This window comes from Chelonoidis abingdonii, chromosome 4, assembly GCF_003597395.2.
Source record: "Chelonoidis abingdonii isolate Lonesome George chromosome 4, CheloAbing_2.0, whole genome shotgun sequence".
NCBI lineage: Eukaryota > Metazoa > Chordata > Testudines > Testudinidae > Chelonoidis > Chelonoidis abingdonii.
The window spans coordinates 103,509,214-103,528,174 of NC_133772.1; the positions used below are offsets into that span (position 1 = coordinate 103,509,214).

General features: G+C 39.4%; 1 protein-coding gene across 1 annotated transcript in view; it reads right to left on the bottom strand.

The window, feature by feature from the left end:
• The window catches only part of HEATR5A (HEAT repeat containing 5A), a 133,650-nt gene that overhangs the window by 103,355 nt on the left and 11,334 nt on the right, over positions 1–18,961 (bottom strand). Inside the window, exons 4-10 of the mRNA XM_032773217.2 lie at positions 18,617–18,828; positions 14,333–14,441; positions 13,625–13,774; positions 12,875–13,046; positions 7,879–8,039; positions 2,754–3,009; positions 1,523–1,678 (exon numbers count right to left, since the gene is read on the bottom strand). Coding sequence (XP_032629108.1) covers positions 1,523–1,678; positions 2,754–3,009; positions 7,879–8,039; positions 12,875–13,046; positions 13,625–13,774; positions 14,333–14,441; positions 18,617–18,828 — 1,216 coding nt within the window. The remainder of the gene's footprint in view (positions 1–1,522; positions 1,679–2,753; positions 3,010–7,878; positions 8,040–12,874; positions 13,047–13,624; positions 13,775–14,332; positions 14,442–18,616; positions 18,829–18,961) is intronic.

The window sequence follows — 18,961 nt, forward strand, 5'->3', positions numbered from 1 at the left end:
AATTGGGTTTGTTTAGTTTAGAAAAGAGAAGACAGAGGGGACATGACAGCAGTTTTCAGGTATCTAAAAGGGTGTCAATAAGGAGGAGGGAGAAAACTTGTTCACCTTAGCCTCTAAGGATAGAACAAGAAGCAATGGCTTTAAACTGCAGCAAGGGAGGTTTAGGTTGGACATTAGGAAAAAGTTCCTAACTGTCAGGGTGGTTAAACATTGGAATAAATTGCCTAAGGAGGTTGTAGAATCTCCATCTCTGGAGATATTTAAGAGTAGGTTAGATACATGTCTATCAGGGATGGTCTAGACAGTATTTGGTCCTGCCATGAGGGCAAGGGACGGACTCGATGACCTCCTGAGGTCCCTTCCAGTCCTAGAACCTATGAAGTGGTGCACAGATGTTTGGGTGCTAGTCTTTGAAAGGCTTTATACAAGCAGCAAATTTTAGGATAAAAATAGATAAGAAAAAAAGTTGGTTATCTGATGCATGAAGAGAAGGAGTTTAAGCAGAGGAGGAAAATGGGAAAAGGTTAGAAAAGGGACTGGTCGCGAGGGCGGGTCACAAACAGCATAGGAGGAAATGAGAGCAAAGCTTAGATGGAGTTATGCAGAGGCTTGAAGGTGTGGATGAGTTTGAGCTTCACAGAGAAAAAGAAAGTCTCTTCAGCAATGATCTGAAGAACATAATTGCAATCAGAGCAGCCACACAGCTAGCTGCTATTAGTAGCAGTGTTCTGAACACACTGAATGGGTCAAGATGATAAGCTGGCACAGCAGAAATGAGGTTGCAGTTGTCAATGGGAGAGAGAACCAAAGGCTTCAGAAGGAGAAACTGATAGACTTTAGAGATCAAGTGTATGAAGCACTAATAATTTTCAAGAGCCTGAATGCAACAGAAGGTACACATTTAAAAAAGGAGTGCATTTCTGATATAGAATCACAGAAATGTAGGGCTAGAAGGGAGGTCCTCAACTCCAGCCCCCTGAGCTGATGCAGGATCAAATAAACCTAGACCATCATTGACAGGGAGTTGTCCAACCTGTTCTTAAAACCTCCAGCAATGGGGAGGCAATAACCTCCCTTGGAAGCATGTTCCAGAGCTTAACTACTCTTAGTCACAAAGTCCTAATATCTAACCTAAATCTCCCTTGCTGCAGATTAATACCATTACTTTTTGTCCTATCTTCAGCGGACATGGAGAACAATTCATCACTGTTCTCTCTCTAACAGCCCTTAATATATTTGAAGACCTTTCAGGTCCCCTCTCAGGTCTTCTCTTTTCAAGACTAAACATGTCCACTTTTTTCAACCTTTCCCATAGGTCAGGTTTTCCAAACCATTTATCATTTCTGTTGCTCTCTACTGGACTCTCTCCAATTTGTTCATATATTTCCTATCTGTTATATCTTCTCTGTGTTCATATATTTCCATATGTTAGTCCGAATATTCTGCAAAAATAAGAACACACTGATGCGATTAAATTTGCAAAAAAATCTCAAGGAACATATTTTGCAGACAAATCCATTACCTGTACTGCAATCTTGTAGCAATGGTGCAGCAGTAGTGCCTAAACCATGTATGAGACTTCCAAGTTCATGTAATGCACACACAAGAACATGTTGGCTTGCTGTTACGTCTGTTGTACCAATCCGAGTTTCCAAGTTACCATCACTCATTACAGCATCTGGTAACACATTAAAAAATGTGAAATCATTGCACATTAAAATAAAATAATAGTAAAATACAAAGAGACAAAGTAAAGGAATGCAATGATATGGTAGCTACATTAGAAATATCCTTCTATCATTAATTCTCTCACATAAGATTTAGGATTTCCAATGGAACTTAGCTGAGACTTTCCATACCTCAATCAAGTTGCCACAGAAACATTATTTAGTTCAAGGGTAAGCAGTGGGTGGGAAGAGTAGAAAACAATCATAAAAAACACCACATTGTCAATTTAGCAGGTGACAATGAATGGTAGCAACCAAGAACCATTCTATTTTCAACTAAATCCACAGGATTCGAACGGGCCATATTTTGACATGGGATGGGTGCCTGGTTTGATTACCTTCACTATATGGTACTTTTAAAAAAGTAAGAGATGTGCAAGACAGTTAAGCCTATAAGGCAGCAAAGCTAAGAGCACATACGCAGCAAAATTTAGAGTTAGTCAACTAAATTTTATTTTAGGACACTACAGATTTAACCAGCAGTAAGATATAGGACTATACATGAGTTGAGAATTGGCACAGCAAAGGCATGCCCTAGTCCCCTCACCATACCCCCAATGCTGTTGAAGTAGTTGGCATAGGAACCAGGCACAGATGTTACACCATTTAAAATCTCCCTTACGCCCAAGGAATTTGCAGATGGCTAGTTGGGTCAGGTTCTGCCATTTTGCACCACCTGTGTAGTATGAAATAGCTAGAGCAGGGAAAGAGAATCTGGCCCCATTTGTATCAATTACAGTTGAAATTTATTTGATCTATTCTGTGTTTTACTGTTAAAAGACATTCTGCTATGTGACAAGTTTAAGAAGTGTTTTGTTTTATTTTTAATCAATAAAACTACCTGAAAAAAACCACACACACCCCACAACAAACAGAAACGTTTCTCTACATTATTATGGTAATATACCAGAAGTAGAAGTTCTATTTCAGCAGAATCTTTAGGATTAGGGTAGGCAAACAATCATTTTAGCACTGGTTTAAAAAGCAAACCTCCCTCACAAACAGATAATCTTGTTAGTCCCATACCCACAACCTTCTTCAGCCTCCAGATGGCTTGACAAATCTCTTTGGCAGCTGCAATTTGAGCTTTTTCTCCAAGAAGACCTCCTACTGTAGCTCGAAGGATAAATGAAATACAACGGCGACAGCAGATAGCATCCATCTGAGTCTGAACAGCCTTAGGGTGAGACTGAGACACTAGATCTAAAATATGGGAAAGTAAGGCAGAGAAATTCCTTTCAAGCCACTGTCCTCCTAATGTGGAGACAAATACCACATATGCCTGGAAAAGATTTGAAGAAAGTAATATTTAGAATGAAGTCATCTGGAAAATTGCCATTTACATTTACAGATCCATGTAAATGCTTAATATCACCCTGCACTATATCAAAAACAGGGATACCACATTCTCTACAGAAACCACATTTAATCTCCTTTATAGGACAATTTTGTGTATGTTCTCAGTTTTAATTTAGTTCGAAGTTGTTTTGCCTTTCTGATGTAGGTTATTTTATCTGTAAATTTAGGCAATAGTGTTTAAAAATTACTTTGAATTAACACTGTACCAGCAGCACTGAGTCTGGTCTAACAGCAAGTTAATTCAAGATGCTTATCTATTTTATTTCATTTCAGTGTGTGAGAAGTACCAGTTTACCCTGAAAAGGCACTTGTTATGTAAAACATTGTGTTTGACCTTCCTGAACAACAGCTTCCAGCTATTTAACATTCTGCACATGGAGCCCAAATTTAATATATGAATGCATTTTAAGAACCACAGTGTTACAAAACTATAACCCATATCCCTAAGAGAATTTTGTTTCTGCTGGCCTAGATTTAGGGAATATTTGCAACCACCAGGCAAAGCTCTTTATTTTAATGAATTTTAGTTTTTTGTCTTGCAACAGAGGACCCATACAAAGGCCACAGATGTCACAAACAACCAAAAGAAAGAATGCAGAGCCACTTTTCAAATCTAATCACCACAAGATCATTTATCTTGCTGCATAATACAATTCTTTACAAATGCTTAAGTGTATGTTTTATACGCACATATTTGACATCAGCACGAGAAGTGAGCACATAAAAATGTGAGCATATATGAATGAAATTCAACAAGAGTTTGCAATTAATAGCATTCACTATAAAATAGCAATAACCCATGCATATTTTGCCTCATGTCTGATAACAACAACTTCCTTTCTATGCTGTAGTTTGTTAAGTACTATAGTTTGTCAGTATGCAGGTTTCCCATCATTTTACCTGAGGATGCAGAGAAGAAAAACCCTAACTAAAGAGTATATTAGTTTGCACTTCTATATTGCTTTTCTTCCTCCAATCTAAAAGCACTTGGCAGATACTAATTAAGCCTCACAACACACCATTGTATTATTTCCATTTTACAGATGGGAAAACTGAGGAATAGGGCAGCTAAATGAACTTGTCCAAGGTCTCATAGTAAAACAATGGCAGATGAAAACAATTTCATCAGAATGTTTGCAAAAACAAACACCAACTACAGAAACATGGTTAACCAGAATAAATTAAGATAAAGGGAGCTTTATTGTCTATATTATTATAACAACTGGACTATTTGAGGAAAGATGGGGCAAATGGGATGAATTGAAAACAATTTCTATATTTACTGTAACAACCTACTTTCACTTAAATCTGCTATATTTCCTTTCCTTTTGCATGTAAAAAAAAAAAATGTACACAGTCAACAATTTCATTTTCATAAATTGTTAGTATGTATATCAATAGCACCGCTGGGATTAGAACATGTCTCCCTATTCCTACATACTAACCACTAAACCATAGCACCTAAACTTTTAATTCTAAATATCAGATAATTTATCATCATGATTTAAAATTGTTTCAATATCTACTGTACAGCAGTTATAGTAAACTGGAGTATGGGCATCTATTCTTAAAGTTTTTTTGGTAATGGGGATTGAACAGAATCATTCAGATGTGCATGTTCAAGAGAATTTCTTTGAACGTTCAGGATGAGTTATAACCCTCTAGATAACCACAAAACACAAATGTTTTCTTAAATGTATGTTGGATGTGAAGTCTCAATTGTTAAAGTTCTTTTTACATTTAAAAAGAGCTATTTAAAATCTTCAGGGTTACATTTTTAAACAAAGGACACAGATCCATATGCAAAACATGCTCACACACGTGTCTACATTCTGTTTGCACATAAAAATACAAGCCTGGGCTTGCAAAAATTTGCACACAAACTTTTTGGTATAATTTTGGGCACAAATTTAAAGGTTTATTTAATGCTACTGAAATATGGCTCTTGAAATTTGAGTGTCAGGAGAAAATAAATACTACCTGTGTTTAATAAACATCTGCACCATGCATTCGTAACATTAGTTCTCTACTTCAAGTTCTTTCAGGCAGGAACTGTCTTATTTTATATTTGTACAGCACTGAGTATTACGGGGCCCTGATCCCAATTTGATCTTAGTGCTATTATAGTACAAATACTAAAGAGACTAGGAACTTTGCACTGAATATACTTAATGTCTAGGACTTCGGCCACACAACTCAATTTGTAGTAATCGCTGCACAGCCAATCAAAAACATATTGTTTGGGGCATTCAAAAGCACTTTGTTCAGTAAAACAAAATAGTCACATTTAAATGTAAAGACGAATTTTCCTCATAATTTTAGAAAGGCTAGACAATATTATAAATAGCTTCAATACATATGCCAGATGTCTAAAAAACATGAAAGTCAAATGAAATCACTTAAAGTTTTTCATGGGTATTAGTAGAGATTAAGTTAGAGATGGAGACAGACTTTAAGGGAAGGATAAAAAAAACAATAGTGTAGTCGGAATGCCACAACTTAAAGAAAGTTTTCACTGGACTGTGGCAAAAATAGAATATATATTTTATGACAACAAGAACAGCAGAACAGATATGGGAACTGTAGAATTAAGATAACATGGAGTGGCAATGTGGTAGTAAGATGACTGACAATTTCCTAAATTATTGTTGACAAATCTATAAATACACATTGCAGCACTGTCAGACAATAACTTTAATAGCCCTCAAAATTCATACCAAGGTATTCCAACCTCTCCTCAAACTGTAAATTATATATGATGAACTCAACTCACTTAGCAAACATATTGTGTTGAATTTGTAAGGAGGTCTGTATTTATCAAGAACATTTACTTGGCAAGTCAAAGTACAGTTTACTGTGTGTATACAAAAAACTGTTTTGTGCTCTAAAAATACTAAATATTCTTGAATACAAAACAGTTTCCAGTATTTTAAGAGTTATCCCTGAAGCGTTCCAATTTTCAATATTTTATAATCTATACTTTTATTATTACACATTGTAAAATGCAAGTATTCTGCAGCTTTATAATTTATGAGCACTGTTTTATACAGAATTACTTTGGTTTTATCTTCACAAAGATATTGTACAGCTTTAATTATACTAGTCTGTGAATAGACCAGACCTTAGTCCTGATTCACTACTTTCACATTTTTAAAAAGTATGCTAGACTTTAAATTTAAAAGCTTTTTCAAGAAGCTTTAGTGAAACAAGCTAATCTTGTCATTATCTGAAAAAATTTCTTTTAACATGGTGCGCCTGATGCTCTGGCCCCTGAATCTTCTATTTACCATCAGAAGCACTATCCCTATTGCTGATGTCTCTGAAAATCAGCCCGGAGCCATGTAACAAAAATAGTAAATAGGGATCAACTTCTCCCTGAATTCTACTTCCACCCCACCTCCCTTATTTCTCATGAGTTTAAGGGTTATCAAAGGCCCCGTAATTTCTAAGGATCTCCTCTTAACGATATGGTCTAAGGGTGATATGTGAGATGTGTGTGCAGGTATTAAATCCACAACCCAACTCCACAACCTGGCCATCAAAATACAACATATAGCTTATTAACCCCTTTATATGACCCTCAGAAAGGAGATCTGACAGAGATAGTACAGCTGCCAATGTTTTGAACTGTGTTCCCCATAGTGGAGGTGACAAGATTAAAAGGTCCTGTCTTTGAGATGATGGGAATGGAAAATGGACTCATCTATCCAAGGCCCTCCCTTCAAAAGGGTAGGAGGCTTGGAAAGAGTGTAGTCTTTCAGATTCCTCAGGATATTCTTAGCAGCAGTTAGTGGGAATAACTGATCGAATATTGACTAAAAAATGAGAACAGCAACAGGGAAAGCAACGGGTGACTAACCTTAACATTTCTGACAAACCTCTACCTATCTCTCAGGCACGCATCACTAAAGTGCTAAGATCAGGTAATTATGACCACACTATTCATAACAGGCAAATGACTGCACCAAGAAGAAAGTGCCAATAAACTCTTATTGAAGGGAATGGGAGTATTGCTTGATTAAGGACCACTAAATATAGTTGTGTGAAAATAATTGTGTTTATGATGCACAAGAAAGAATAGAATCCAGTTCATGTCCTCTAAGCAGCACTAGAGCTCCAGGGCTAGAAGTAAAATCTTATTTTTGTTACCATAGCAAACAGCAATGGCCCTGTATATGCTCAACGATAAGATGTAATGAGTAAGATGCTGCCATTCTTACAATCACTTTTCAGAGCAGAACCACTTTTTCAACTTGAGTATGAGCCAAATTAATAGATAAAGCAAGAGAACATTTTGAATGTTCTCTAATACTAGCACTATGAGAAGGCATATTTCACTATACATCAGGAGACAGATTCCAATTTAAAATTCTTAAAAACAACAACAAAAAAGCCACAAGAACATAAAATAATGTATTCCTCAAATTTTAAATGTAAAAATTATACTTAGAGGAAAGGACTCCAAAACACTCAGTAAATTATATTATTTGTAGCGTTAACACATACAAATTTACTCCTAACAATTTCCAAAAAATAGTAAATAGAAGGTTATATTTGGAATTCAACTAAAATACAGAGATCCCTTAGGAGATGAGTCATCAACATTCATGTAATTTTTGTTGTGTACTATTAATTTCAGTATAATTCAAGATATGGATCATACTACAGTACACTAAAATTTTATTCCATACTTATTGTCACAAACAGTAAATAAGTACACAAAACAAAACTAACAGCTTTTTAAAAATAAGCACAGCAATATTAGAAAAATATAATATAATATAATGCAAACCTGAGTAACTCCAACTCTAATATCTCTGCTGACTGAACTGATTCCTTTCAGTATATCACCACTGGCTCGGAGAAATCCCGAACTCCCACGCAGAAAGCCTGTTCCTAGTAGTTCCATGGCTTCATCCAGAGAAATTTTGCGAACATTTTGCCGGGCGGATGCTAAACATAAACGTATTTTAAAAAATAAACAAACAAACCCTCTGTAAAGGGAAGTTTCAACTTCTTTGCATCTTTAAAAAAAGTTGTGATGAATACCAATTAATCTTTCCCACATACATTAGTAAACCCAAATATTGAAAGCAAAATTTCATAACAGAACCAGAATCAAGTTCTGCAGATTCAGAGTCCTTTTGATGAATATGATCTAGAAATACATGGAAGTACTGCCATCAGGGTCTGCAAACAACAAAATCACCTTACCTTGAATTTGTCACTACAGATCACTACTGACGGTGGGAATTATTAAATACATTCATATTCTGTGTCTGATTTTATTAAAGATACACTTTGAGGCATACATGCAAAACACAAGTCAGCTAGGACTTCAAAGAGGGGACTTTAGGAAGCGTACGTCTGAATCACTGTTTCCTTTGCTCAGCTGACGCACCTAGCCCACTGGTGCTCACCGACATGTGGCAACATATATCAAAGCAACAAGCCTAATAATCTAAGCGTTGGCTGATCTGGGGTTGAGTGGGGTGGGTTTCTATGAAGGCTTACAGTACAAGTAGGGGGGATTGGTCCTGCTTTGAGCAGGGGGTTGGACTAGATGACCTCCTGAGGTCCCTTCCAACCCTGATATTCTATGATTTTAGGTGGTTCCACACTGCAAGAGCAGCCATCTAACATTTCTCCTACAACTTTCCTTCCATTAGAAGAATTCTCATATTCATTCAAAAGAAAAATTTAATGCTAAAAGTCAAACAGCAGGTCTCCTGTGAGAGAGAATGAGAGAGAGAGAGAGAGGGAGAGAGATGAAGTGTGCGATTTAAATTTCATGACAAAACAGATGGTAAGGCCAAGAACACAAAAATTCATTCTCTCTCTCTTGTATACTTGATAAGAATTTTAGGGCATTAAGTGTCTTAAGATAATATTGAACTGAAAAATGAAAACAGTAACAGGGAAGAGAATAGGTGACTAACCCTGACATTTCTGACAAAGATCTACCTATCTTTCTCAGGCACCCATCGCTAAAGTGCTAAGATTAGGTAGTTATGACCACACTGTTCATAAGGGGTAAAGAAGAAAATAAGGCAAATGTACTCATTCTACAGATAATGTCTATTACAAAAGACATTAATTTTTTTGAAACTGAAAAAATATGGCAGTTTTCTTTAACTCAGTTGTTCTTTTTAACATGATATTTAGCAGTTAAATAATCCCATCAATAAGCTTGTTGAGAAGGGAGAGTGAATATATAAAAACACACAGTTCCAAAATACTGAAAGCTTCTAATTTAGTCTTAATTAAAATCAAGTTCTCTCATAATTTCCCTGGCTACTCTCCTACCCTAATTCATGACACTTAGGCCTTTTGTGAAGTCAAGAGTGTAGATCAGAGTGTGGGCTCATGTATTCAGTGCTCTATCCTGTTACATTCAGTGAGTATAGGATAAATTTAAATATTTCATTCTTCTAACATAATACATCAACAACAATCAAAAAAACAACAACATGATGGATGCAAAGGCATACTGAATGAGGATCTATTACAACTACCTCTTGAACTGATGGGACTGATGATTAGTTTGCTTGTATACTATATCAGCTATAAATTTTATCACCTTTTCCTCATAGACCTTCCATCTGGAAAGATTCTGAGGATTTAAATGTGGATTTGTTGAAATAAACTGATAAAGCTTTAACTGTGAGGATGCTTTATTATAGGAATATTACTTATCATCATATGTGGCTCAGTGAACAGATTACAGAATCCTGCATTTGGAATCTGGGTTGAAAACACTGAATCTACTGACACTGCCTTTTAAGTGAACCAATTCAACAATCAGCTTGCACCACACTCAGTTGAAACAGATACATGCTCTCTAAAAAATTTCAGGTTCCATTTATATCATCTCTATTTAAAATTCCTCAAAAGTTAAGAAAATATTTTTTTGTTCAAAACATTTTAATTCAATTATTGTTACATATAATTTAATGGGCTAGGCAACAATGAAAACCATAATGACTTGCTTTAGCTTACATACTATGGACATGCTCCCCAATAAGAGTGCTCCTCAGCTACACTGCCATATCTGACCGGTAAAACTAAAGGACTGGGGGGAGAGGAAGGAGAAAGAGGGAAGACATCTGTGATCCCTAGCCGTTTCTCAGAGGGCAAGAGGTTCTCCGCATGAACACAGCTGGGAGTTCTCTGTGACTAAGACTCAGTCAACTACCCAGTTGGGACTATGTTTGACTTCAGGTGGCATGGCTAGCTGAAAAGGAAAAGATACAGCAACAAGCCATTCTAGGCAATGTTTGTCCTGGCAAACCAATGAAAAAAATCAATCCGATGTTAAACACTACACAGAGGAGCAGTAATTCTCTAGAATTTCTACCATTCAAGAAGCAAAAAAGGTTGAACATCCAGTTGTTGCCACTTGTCACTGTCAGTGCAGCTTATGTATGAGGAACATGCTACTAATGAGTTTGAAGGATAGGCAGGGCTGGTCCAACCATTTAGCCAAACTAGGCGGCCGCCTAGGATGCCTAGTGGTTGGGGGCGCCTAAAAGCCACTCAGGCGAGGAGGTGGAATGGAGGTGAGCTGGGGCGGGGGGAGCGGGGAGGGCCGTCCGCAGTAACAGGGGGGCAGGCACACAGGGGAACCGCTCCCCGTCCCAGATCATCTCCACTCTGCCTCCTCCGCTGAGCATACAGCCCCCACTCTAAGTCTCCTCCAGTCGGCGCCGCAACCCCAGGAAGGGAGGAGAATTAGAGTGACGCTGGCGTGCTCAGCAAAGGAGGCAGAGCCGAGGTGAGCTGGGGCGGGCTCCCCAGGTGAGGTTAGCTGCCGTGGGGGGGTGGGGTAGCTGCTGAAGCGGGGCTCCCCGGGCAGGGGGGTGGCGAGCTCGGTTAGCTGCCACAGCCTAGGGCGCGAAGCTTCCTTGCACCGGCCCTGAGAACAGGCACTCTGAATTGATGTCCTCAAAATCTATGGGGTTATATAACCAGACTTCCCCACAGATCCTGAGGCTTTGTGCCCTTACAAAGCCACGTTCCATCTTCACGTAGCTGAAAATCCCTTCACACTCTGAAGAGTAGATATGTCTATGGAACTCGTATATACTCGTTCATTAGCCCGTTTGTTTATAAGCTGACCCCCCAAGATGGTTAGGTAAAATAGCAAAAACTGTATGACCTTATATTTCAGGGGTTGGCACACTTTGGCTCTGGGCTGATCAGGGTAAGCCGCTGGTGGGTCGGGACGTTTTGTTTACTTGGAGCATCTGCAGGCATGGAGCCCCTCAGCAACCAGTGTACGCCACTTCCCGCAGCTCCTTTTGGCTGGGAACAGCGAACCGCAGATACAGGGAGCTGAGGGGCTCCATGCCTGCAGATGCTCCCGGTAAACAAAACGACAATGTATTAGATATTCAATTCAATGATTCCATAGAATTTAAAATCACCAATAGTTGGTGTAGACCCATTTAAAAGCCAACCCCCGCTCTTTGATGCATCACTTTTTTACCAAAAATATTCGGCTTATGAATGAGTATATATGGTAGTACCAGGGTCGGCAACGTTTCAGAAGTGGTGTGCTGAGTCTTCATTTATTCACTCTAATTTAAGGTTTCGCGTGTCAGTAATACATTTTAACGTTTTTATAAGATCTCTTTCTATAAGTCTATATTATATAACTAAACTGTTGATGTATGCAAAGTAAACAAGGTTTTCAAAATGTTTAAGAAGCTTCATTTAAAATTAAATTAAAATGCTGATCTTATGCTGCCAGTCTGCTCAGCTCGCTGCCAGTCTGCTCAGTTCGCTGCCAGTCTGGGGTTCTGTTCACCTAGGCCAGCAGCGGGCTGAGCTGGGCCTGTGGCTGGGACGCCGGCTGGCGAGGGGCCAACAGCCGGGACCCCAGACCTGGGGGGGGGAGGGGGGCAGGGAAGAGGGCTGGGGAGGTTTCAGGGGTCAGGTCAGAGGGATGGGGGCTGTGGGGGTGCAGGGCAGAAGGCTTGATGGTGTGTGGGAGGTTCAGCGGTCAGGGCAGAGGGATGGGGGTTGTGGGGGCGCAGGGCAGAAGGCTGGGGTGTGGGGCAGAGTTCAGAGGTCAGGGCAGAGGGCTGGTGTGCTCGGCTCGTGGAGGTGCTCCCAGCCTGCTGCCCTGAGCGGCTCAAGGCAAGGGGCTGGAAGGGATATGCTCTGTTCCACCCCCTTCCCCAAGGCCCCATCCCTACCTCTTCTCTGCCTCCTCTAGGGAGCGAGCACACTGCCACTCTTCCCCGTCCCCCTTGCAAGGGCCATCAGCTGAATGGCGCAGGGAAGGAGAGGAGGAGGGGCAGGAAAGCAGCACGGTGGGGGAAGAAGCGGCGGAGGGGGGAAGCTTGACTGCCACAGGACCAAGCTTCTGCCTCCTGCCCCCGCAGGGGAGAGCAGTGGGTGGGGGGACTGAGTGGGGCTGGGTGCTGGGACCGCGGCAGGCAGCAGTGTGCCCCTCAAAATCGGCTTGCATGCCGTGTTTGGCACACGTGCCGTAGGTTGCCGACCCCTGCGGTAGTATTTCCAAGTACATTTTTCCCCAAAATGTGAGGGTTTTTTTTTTTTTTTAACACAGAAGTAGATGATCCGACTAAAAACACAGGGATACATTACCATTATAAAATGCTGTAAAATGCAGCAAAAAAGAGTGGTCTGAATAGTTTGTTTAAACAAAGTATCTGGTGTTTGCATTTTGATATAATGCCTTTATTTATGGATTATATATGACTTCTAGAACTAAGATAGGTTTGCTAAATTCTTACTGAAAGACAAAACAGATGCTTTACCTGTTGCCTGTTTACATGTCACAGCTCTAGCCAACACTGTGCCTAAAAGCTTTGAAACTGCTACCCGCACATCGTAATTGGAATCATCAAATGATTTAAAACATAAGGTTGCAACGCTATCCAGATCTGTGCTCCACATAAAAACTGCCTCCTTCTGAAGTTCAAGAAGACACTAGACAAAAACAGGTGGAGGGGGGAGAGAAAAATATATTCACCATCAATATTCTGATATTGTGTAAAAGCATTTAGGCATTTGATACAAATTTTAGTTTGCAAGATAATACATAGAAGATAAGAGGATTTCATAAAAATACGTGTAGTCCTTGACATAAAAGAGATCTGAATATTTACTGACAGGACAATGTCTGAGCAGATAATGTAAGTAATCTAAACTTACTCATTGTTCTGGGTGTAACAGTTTGTGTGAGACATATGATAACATCTTAAATCACATTTGGAAGTAATAACCTTACCTGGGATAAATTCAGACACATAGAAAACAAAATTAGGTGTCAATATTGTTGCTAGATGCTTAAATTCCAGAGCTACTTTTTGGGGGACATTTTTTTGTTTGCTAGGAACACAACTTTAGAATAGATTTACATTTTACCAATTAAAAATTATGCATATTATAAGCAAACCTTTACTGTGTTCTTAGGCATCAAAATTATTTTTTCTTTATGCTTTATTTAAACAGTTATATTTAAGAAGATTAATTACTAAAAACAGTTAGTTAATGGGCCACTTTACCTTAGCAGCAGCACAGCGAACTGCCATAGAGCGATCTGTTAAGCATGATCGAGCAGCTTTGTAAATATCTCTGTGACATGGGGTAGCAGTAGGTCCTAAGCCATTCAATATATTTTGCAAACTAAGCATGATCTCATAACGACCTTGAGACTGATACAATAAAAGGAAGAAAATGTAAATATTATTTTACAACACTAACAACCCTAAAAAAGAAAATGCAGATTATTTAAACATGTTTGTAATACATTGGTACTTCTATTTTTAGAGCTCTACTCATGTTAGGGTGAATTAAAGCAGGTAATTTGTTCTACACCTTTGTAACCAAAAGCAAAGAACTATTCTTCTAAATTCTACTGGAAAGGATTAACATACATATTAAAATTCAAGATAGTTTTATCAAGTGAGCTTTGGTATAAAAAGTGTAATTGAGTAGCTGTTTTACGAATGATACAAAACTGTACTTTATCAAGATCATTCATGAAGGGGACTGTCAATAATTGTGATTCATCCCTCTTGATATATTACAGTTAAATTCTCTAACAATTCTTTTGGATTTGCAGATGGTGCTTCTATATGGTATTACGATTTACAGCAACTTCATGATTTATACCAGTCACCTTGTCCCATTCATTGTTCTTCACACTACTAAGAGTAAACACAGTCTATTAATTTTACCTGCAAACATCTTTTAAACTTGTGGTTCCTTACCTCTGCATTCTTCATTGCTTTAAGCACATTTCCTACAGTATCAGTAAAGCTGTTTCCCAAGATTCTCCCCAGTTTTTTGTACAAATATCCCAAGCATACCACTGCAGCACTAAAACAAAGCAGATCCAAACTTGTTAAGATGAATGCAACAACAGAAGAGAGGCTGAAGGACTGAAGTAATCAGCTGATCTATTTAATTTTTTTTTTTAAATTCAAGTCTAAAAAATTTTAATAATATAAAATATCAATTGGGTGTTACAACTTCCCAGAATACAAATGAATAAGTGAAAAACATTGGAGAAAAAATGGGTCTTTGAAAAGTGTGGTACACACTTGCAAAGGTATTAAATACTTAAGTACCAGAATTCAAAGTACTAAACTACTCCAGTATTTGATGAACAAACAAAAAAAAAACCAAATGAAAATATGAACACACTACCTCTCCCCCCCCCCCCCAAAAAACACGCTCCAAAATTAGTACTTATTTCAGGGTGCAATAAGTAATAAATGGACTTGATATACTGTATTCTTTCAAGCACTCCAGTTAGTAAAAGCAAAAATTGTTAAGCACTGAATATTCGTATACAGTATTCAAAAAATATATTCTTCAGTAAGTAGTGGGTTTTTCCTTACAATGATTTCTTAATTAAAACTTTTTTGGGGTATTGACTAGTTTATAATTAGTCAAATAATTTTGATGAATATCAGCAAAATTAATCAAACAGTATATTTTACACATTTGTCTTGCTATTCAACCAGCCCCATGGAATATGTATTATTACTGCACACACTCAAAAATATCCATTCAACTAATATTACACTTCCATTAAATTGGGAAACACAAAGTTCAGCAATATGGGAGTTAAAACATTCTCAGAATAACTCATTTAAACTAAGATTAACAGTCATTCCCTAATGACAAAAATACAGTAAGAAAAATTTCCATTTCTCATCTTTGGTTCTTCAAAGGCCACTTCATTACTGCTTGATTAACTTATTAGAGCAATTTACAAACTGACAGATTGGGTTTAAATTTTGTTCATGATTTGGCTGGGCATAAAAAGTACAGTGGTAATGTCGTCCAGTATGAATGCTTGTTTGATGGATGCAAGAACCTATCCTAATTAGTCTAATGTCAAGAAAGACCAAACCTATACCCTTCAAATTTTAATTGTAGGGAGGAAGTTAACAAAAATTTCACTAAGAACTAAGCCTTAATTTAATGGCTTCATTTGCCATCTTTACTCACACAAGTAATTTTACTATCCTATCACTCACATAAATACAAGTTAAGTGAATGGGCCACTAGGCAGGGCCAGTGCAACACATTAGGCGACATACGAGGTCGCCTAGGGTGCCAGCATTTGGGGGCGGGGGCGACATTTCGGGTCCTTTGGCAGCGACTGTGGCAGCTGGATCTTCGGCCACCCCGGTCGTTGTAGGCTTTTAGGCGGAGGGAGCTGGGGCAGGGGGGTGTGGGGAGGACCGCCTGCAGGAAGTAAAGGGGGGGGGCAGCACGCAGGGGAAGTCCCTGCCCCAGCTCACCTTTGCTCCATCTCCTCCCCTGAGTACGCCGCCCCACTCTGCTTCTCTCCCTCCCAGGTTTGTGGCGCCAAACAGCTGATTGGTGCTGCAAGCCTGGGAGGTGGGAGAAGTGAAGCGGCAACAGCGTGCTCAGGGAGTAGGCGGAGCAGAGGTGAGCCAGACCAGGGAGCTGCTGCGGGGGGGGGGGGGGGGGGCACACAGGGCGGAGGGGGGGGAGCCACTGCAGGGAGGGGCCCCTCAGGGCAGGGGGGGCAGCAGAGCGCTGCCACAGGGCTTGCGGAGGGGGGTGGGGGCACAAGGTCAAAGTTTCGCCTAGGGTGTGAAACATCCTTGCACCTGCCCTGCCCCTAGGAATCAAAAATTTCTAGCAATGTGCTGCCTACTAATTCACTGCTATTAGCAGAATTTCTCAGTGGAATATATTCAATAAAAATACTAGCTCCTCCTGTGCATAAATGCAACAACCTGGAAGAGCCATGAGTAAAGAATACATGAAGCTCCTTTGCCTGCCTCCAGTGTAGGGCTGCTTCCTTCCCCTAATTGCAGGCATTTTTTTTCTATATTTGATACTCAAGTCCAGGCAATACCAACTTCTCCTGACAATCTTATTGTGAAAATCTTTCTTAAACTGTTACACTGCAAGCAATAGTAAAAAGCTGTTACCTTCCAAATAAACCTGTAAATTTACAGTATATAATCTATCATATTTAGTATGCTTAATAGGTATTTTCTTCTCATTCTCTGCTGTTTTTTGTCCCTTTAACGTAACTTCCCCTCCATTTCAGTAAGTTTTAAGACTTTCCTCTCAAATTCCTCCCCAAAATTTGTACTTGGAGATGTCATCTAAAAAGCTACGTTTAATACACTTAAAGTTGCATTGCAATTCTAGCAGCAAATAAACAGCACCTAAAGCATCTGTAAGAATTAACTGAGGAGCACAACATTGCCAATCATCCTTTTTTATAAGTAAGCATGAAGTGCTAAAAAAACAAAAAACAAAAACCCTTCACATATACAGCCATTACTAAATAAAGTGAGAATTTTCAATGGCATCTAAGGCAATTAGGCACTCAGCTCCCATTGAAATTCAAGTGGAACTGGGCACCCAGCTACCTTAGGCCCCTTTGAAAAAGCTAACTTAAAACTGTCACATTCCAAATTAGTCAACTGTGTATACTTAAAATACATTTCATTGTTTTGTTTAAGATTAATATATTATGTTTGTCTCAACTGAAACACCTATGTAATGGAGTTCATAGTGAATTAACATATTACCACCAACTACTAATGATAAAGAGAGATGCTAACTGGAGACTACGATACCATTTCATTAAGATACAAGATGCAGTCTCTCTCAATGAACACCCCTGGATTGTCCAAGGAAACCAAGGGCCACTGTAGAGCTTTTAAGGACAGATGTTTCTAAGGTCAGAAGCTCAAAGGCTTCAGTCCTTGTTACATACTTGGCTCAGGAGTAGCCACAATATATGTGGAAATACCCATGGCCTGATGACTATGGACCCTGTGGAGCTTAAAAGTTCTACGGAGGACTTAATCATATAACTAGTAAGGTTGCACAACAGGTCATCTCAATTAAGTAGATTCTACAATAGTAGAGTATCCTCGCTGGGGTTAATGCATTTTAAATTCACACCTTCAGTTAATTCAGATTCGTTTTCCTGAGCGTTCCCACATAGATATCCCCCAGGGTGTTTTGTTTAAGGGTATGCTTACAGAGCAGTAAGATACCTGTGGCTGACGTGTGCCGGTCATCAGCATAGCAGGCAGACTGCCTTTGGCGGTTTGCCTGTGGGAGGTCGCCGGTCCCACGTATTCGGCGGCAGCCTGCGGGAGGTCTGCCAAAGCCGCAGGACCAGCAGACCCTCTGCAGGCATGGTGCAGAAGGCAACCTGCCTGCTGCCCTCGCGGTGACCAGCAAAGTGCCCCCAGTGGCTTGCTGCCCCAAGCACCCAGGTGGCGTGCTGGTGCCTGAAGCCACCCCTGCCAGTCATCTTGGGCTCGCGGGCTCACGCTGAGAGGCAGTTTCACTGCTGTGTAGACTTCTGATCTTGGACCAGAGTCCCGGCTCTATGACCCTTCGAGGTGGGAGGGTCCCAAAGCTCTGGCTCCAGCACAAGCCTGGAAGTCTACACAGCAATGAAACAGCCCTGTGGCAACAGTTAACTTAGTATGTGTAACAAGGAACAAGAGTTCTAACATTGTTCTTGTCTACATTGAATTTTATCTGCTGTTAGGTTGTCTAGTTGCCTAGCTTTGTTTGGTACCTCTGAGGTTCCTAACAATGCTCTCTCTATTTGCCCAACCTAAATAATCTAAAATCATGTTTATGAGAACAGCAAGCTTCTTCTGAAAAAAGGGAAAAAAAGTGAGCTATTTCAAGCTGACTGTGCCTTCATGGTCTATTTCTACGGCTGTATGTAGAAGATAGAGCTGAGATTTTTATCCAAGAATTGCAAAGATAGAAATCACATTGAAGTGGCACATCGAAAGTTACAAAACAACTAAGTCATTCACCATTCCATCCTAAAGGCAGCATACGAAACATCAAAAATAAAACTGCTATGCTTCTGATATGCAGGATTGTAATTTGAATTAGCTTTCAGTGTTCATGTTAGTTTAGTCTTTACTTTTCACGCTTAGAAGTCTTTGAAGGTTAGCAAGATGCGATATAAAAAGACAGTTATTCTTATTACTAGTTTGGGGGTGGTTGTTACTTACAGTTTTGTGGGCAGATAACTTGGTGAATCATCCTTGCTCCGAATTAGTTCATTGCATTTGTCAACTGTCTGGTAAACAGAGAGAGTGTCTCCAATACTATAAAGTATAGCTAGGTTCTTGGCTATAAGCCTTCGGGTAGGAGGGCCTGGTGAACTATTTAACAAAGATATTAGTTGTTCAGCCAGTTTCTTCTGTTTTTCCCTTACGTCAGCCTGGAAATGAAGTTAGTAACCAGTTAAACTAAAGCATGATCATCAACTTCTCCCCAGATTGCTCTGTTTCAGCTAGTTTGACATTCTCAGTGTATAAAATCAATTTTCTTCCCGGGCTTTTCCATTGAATGGA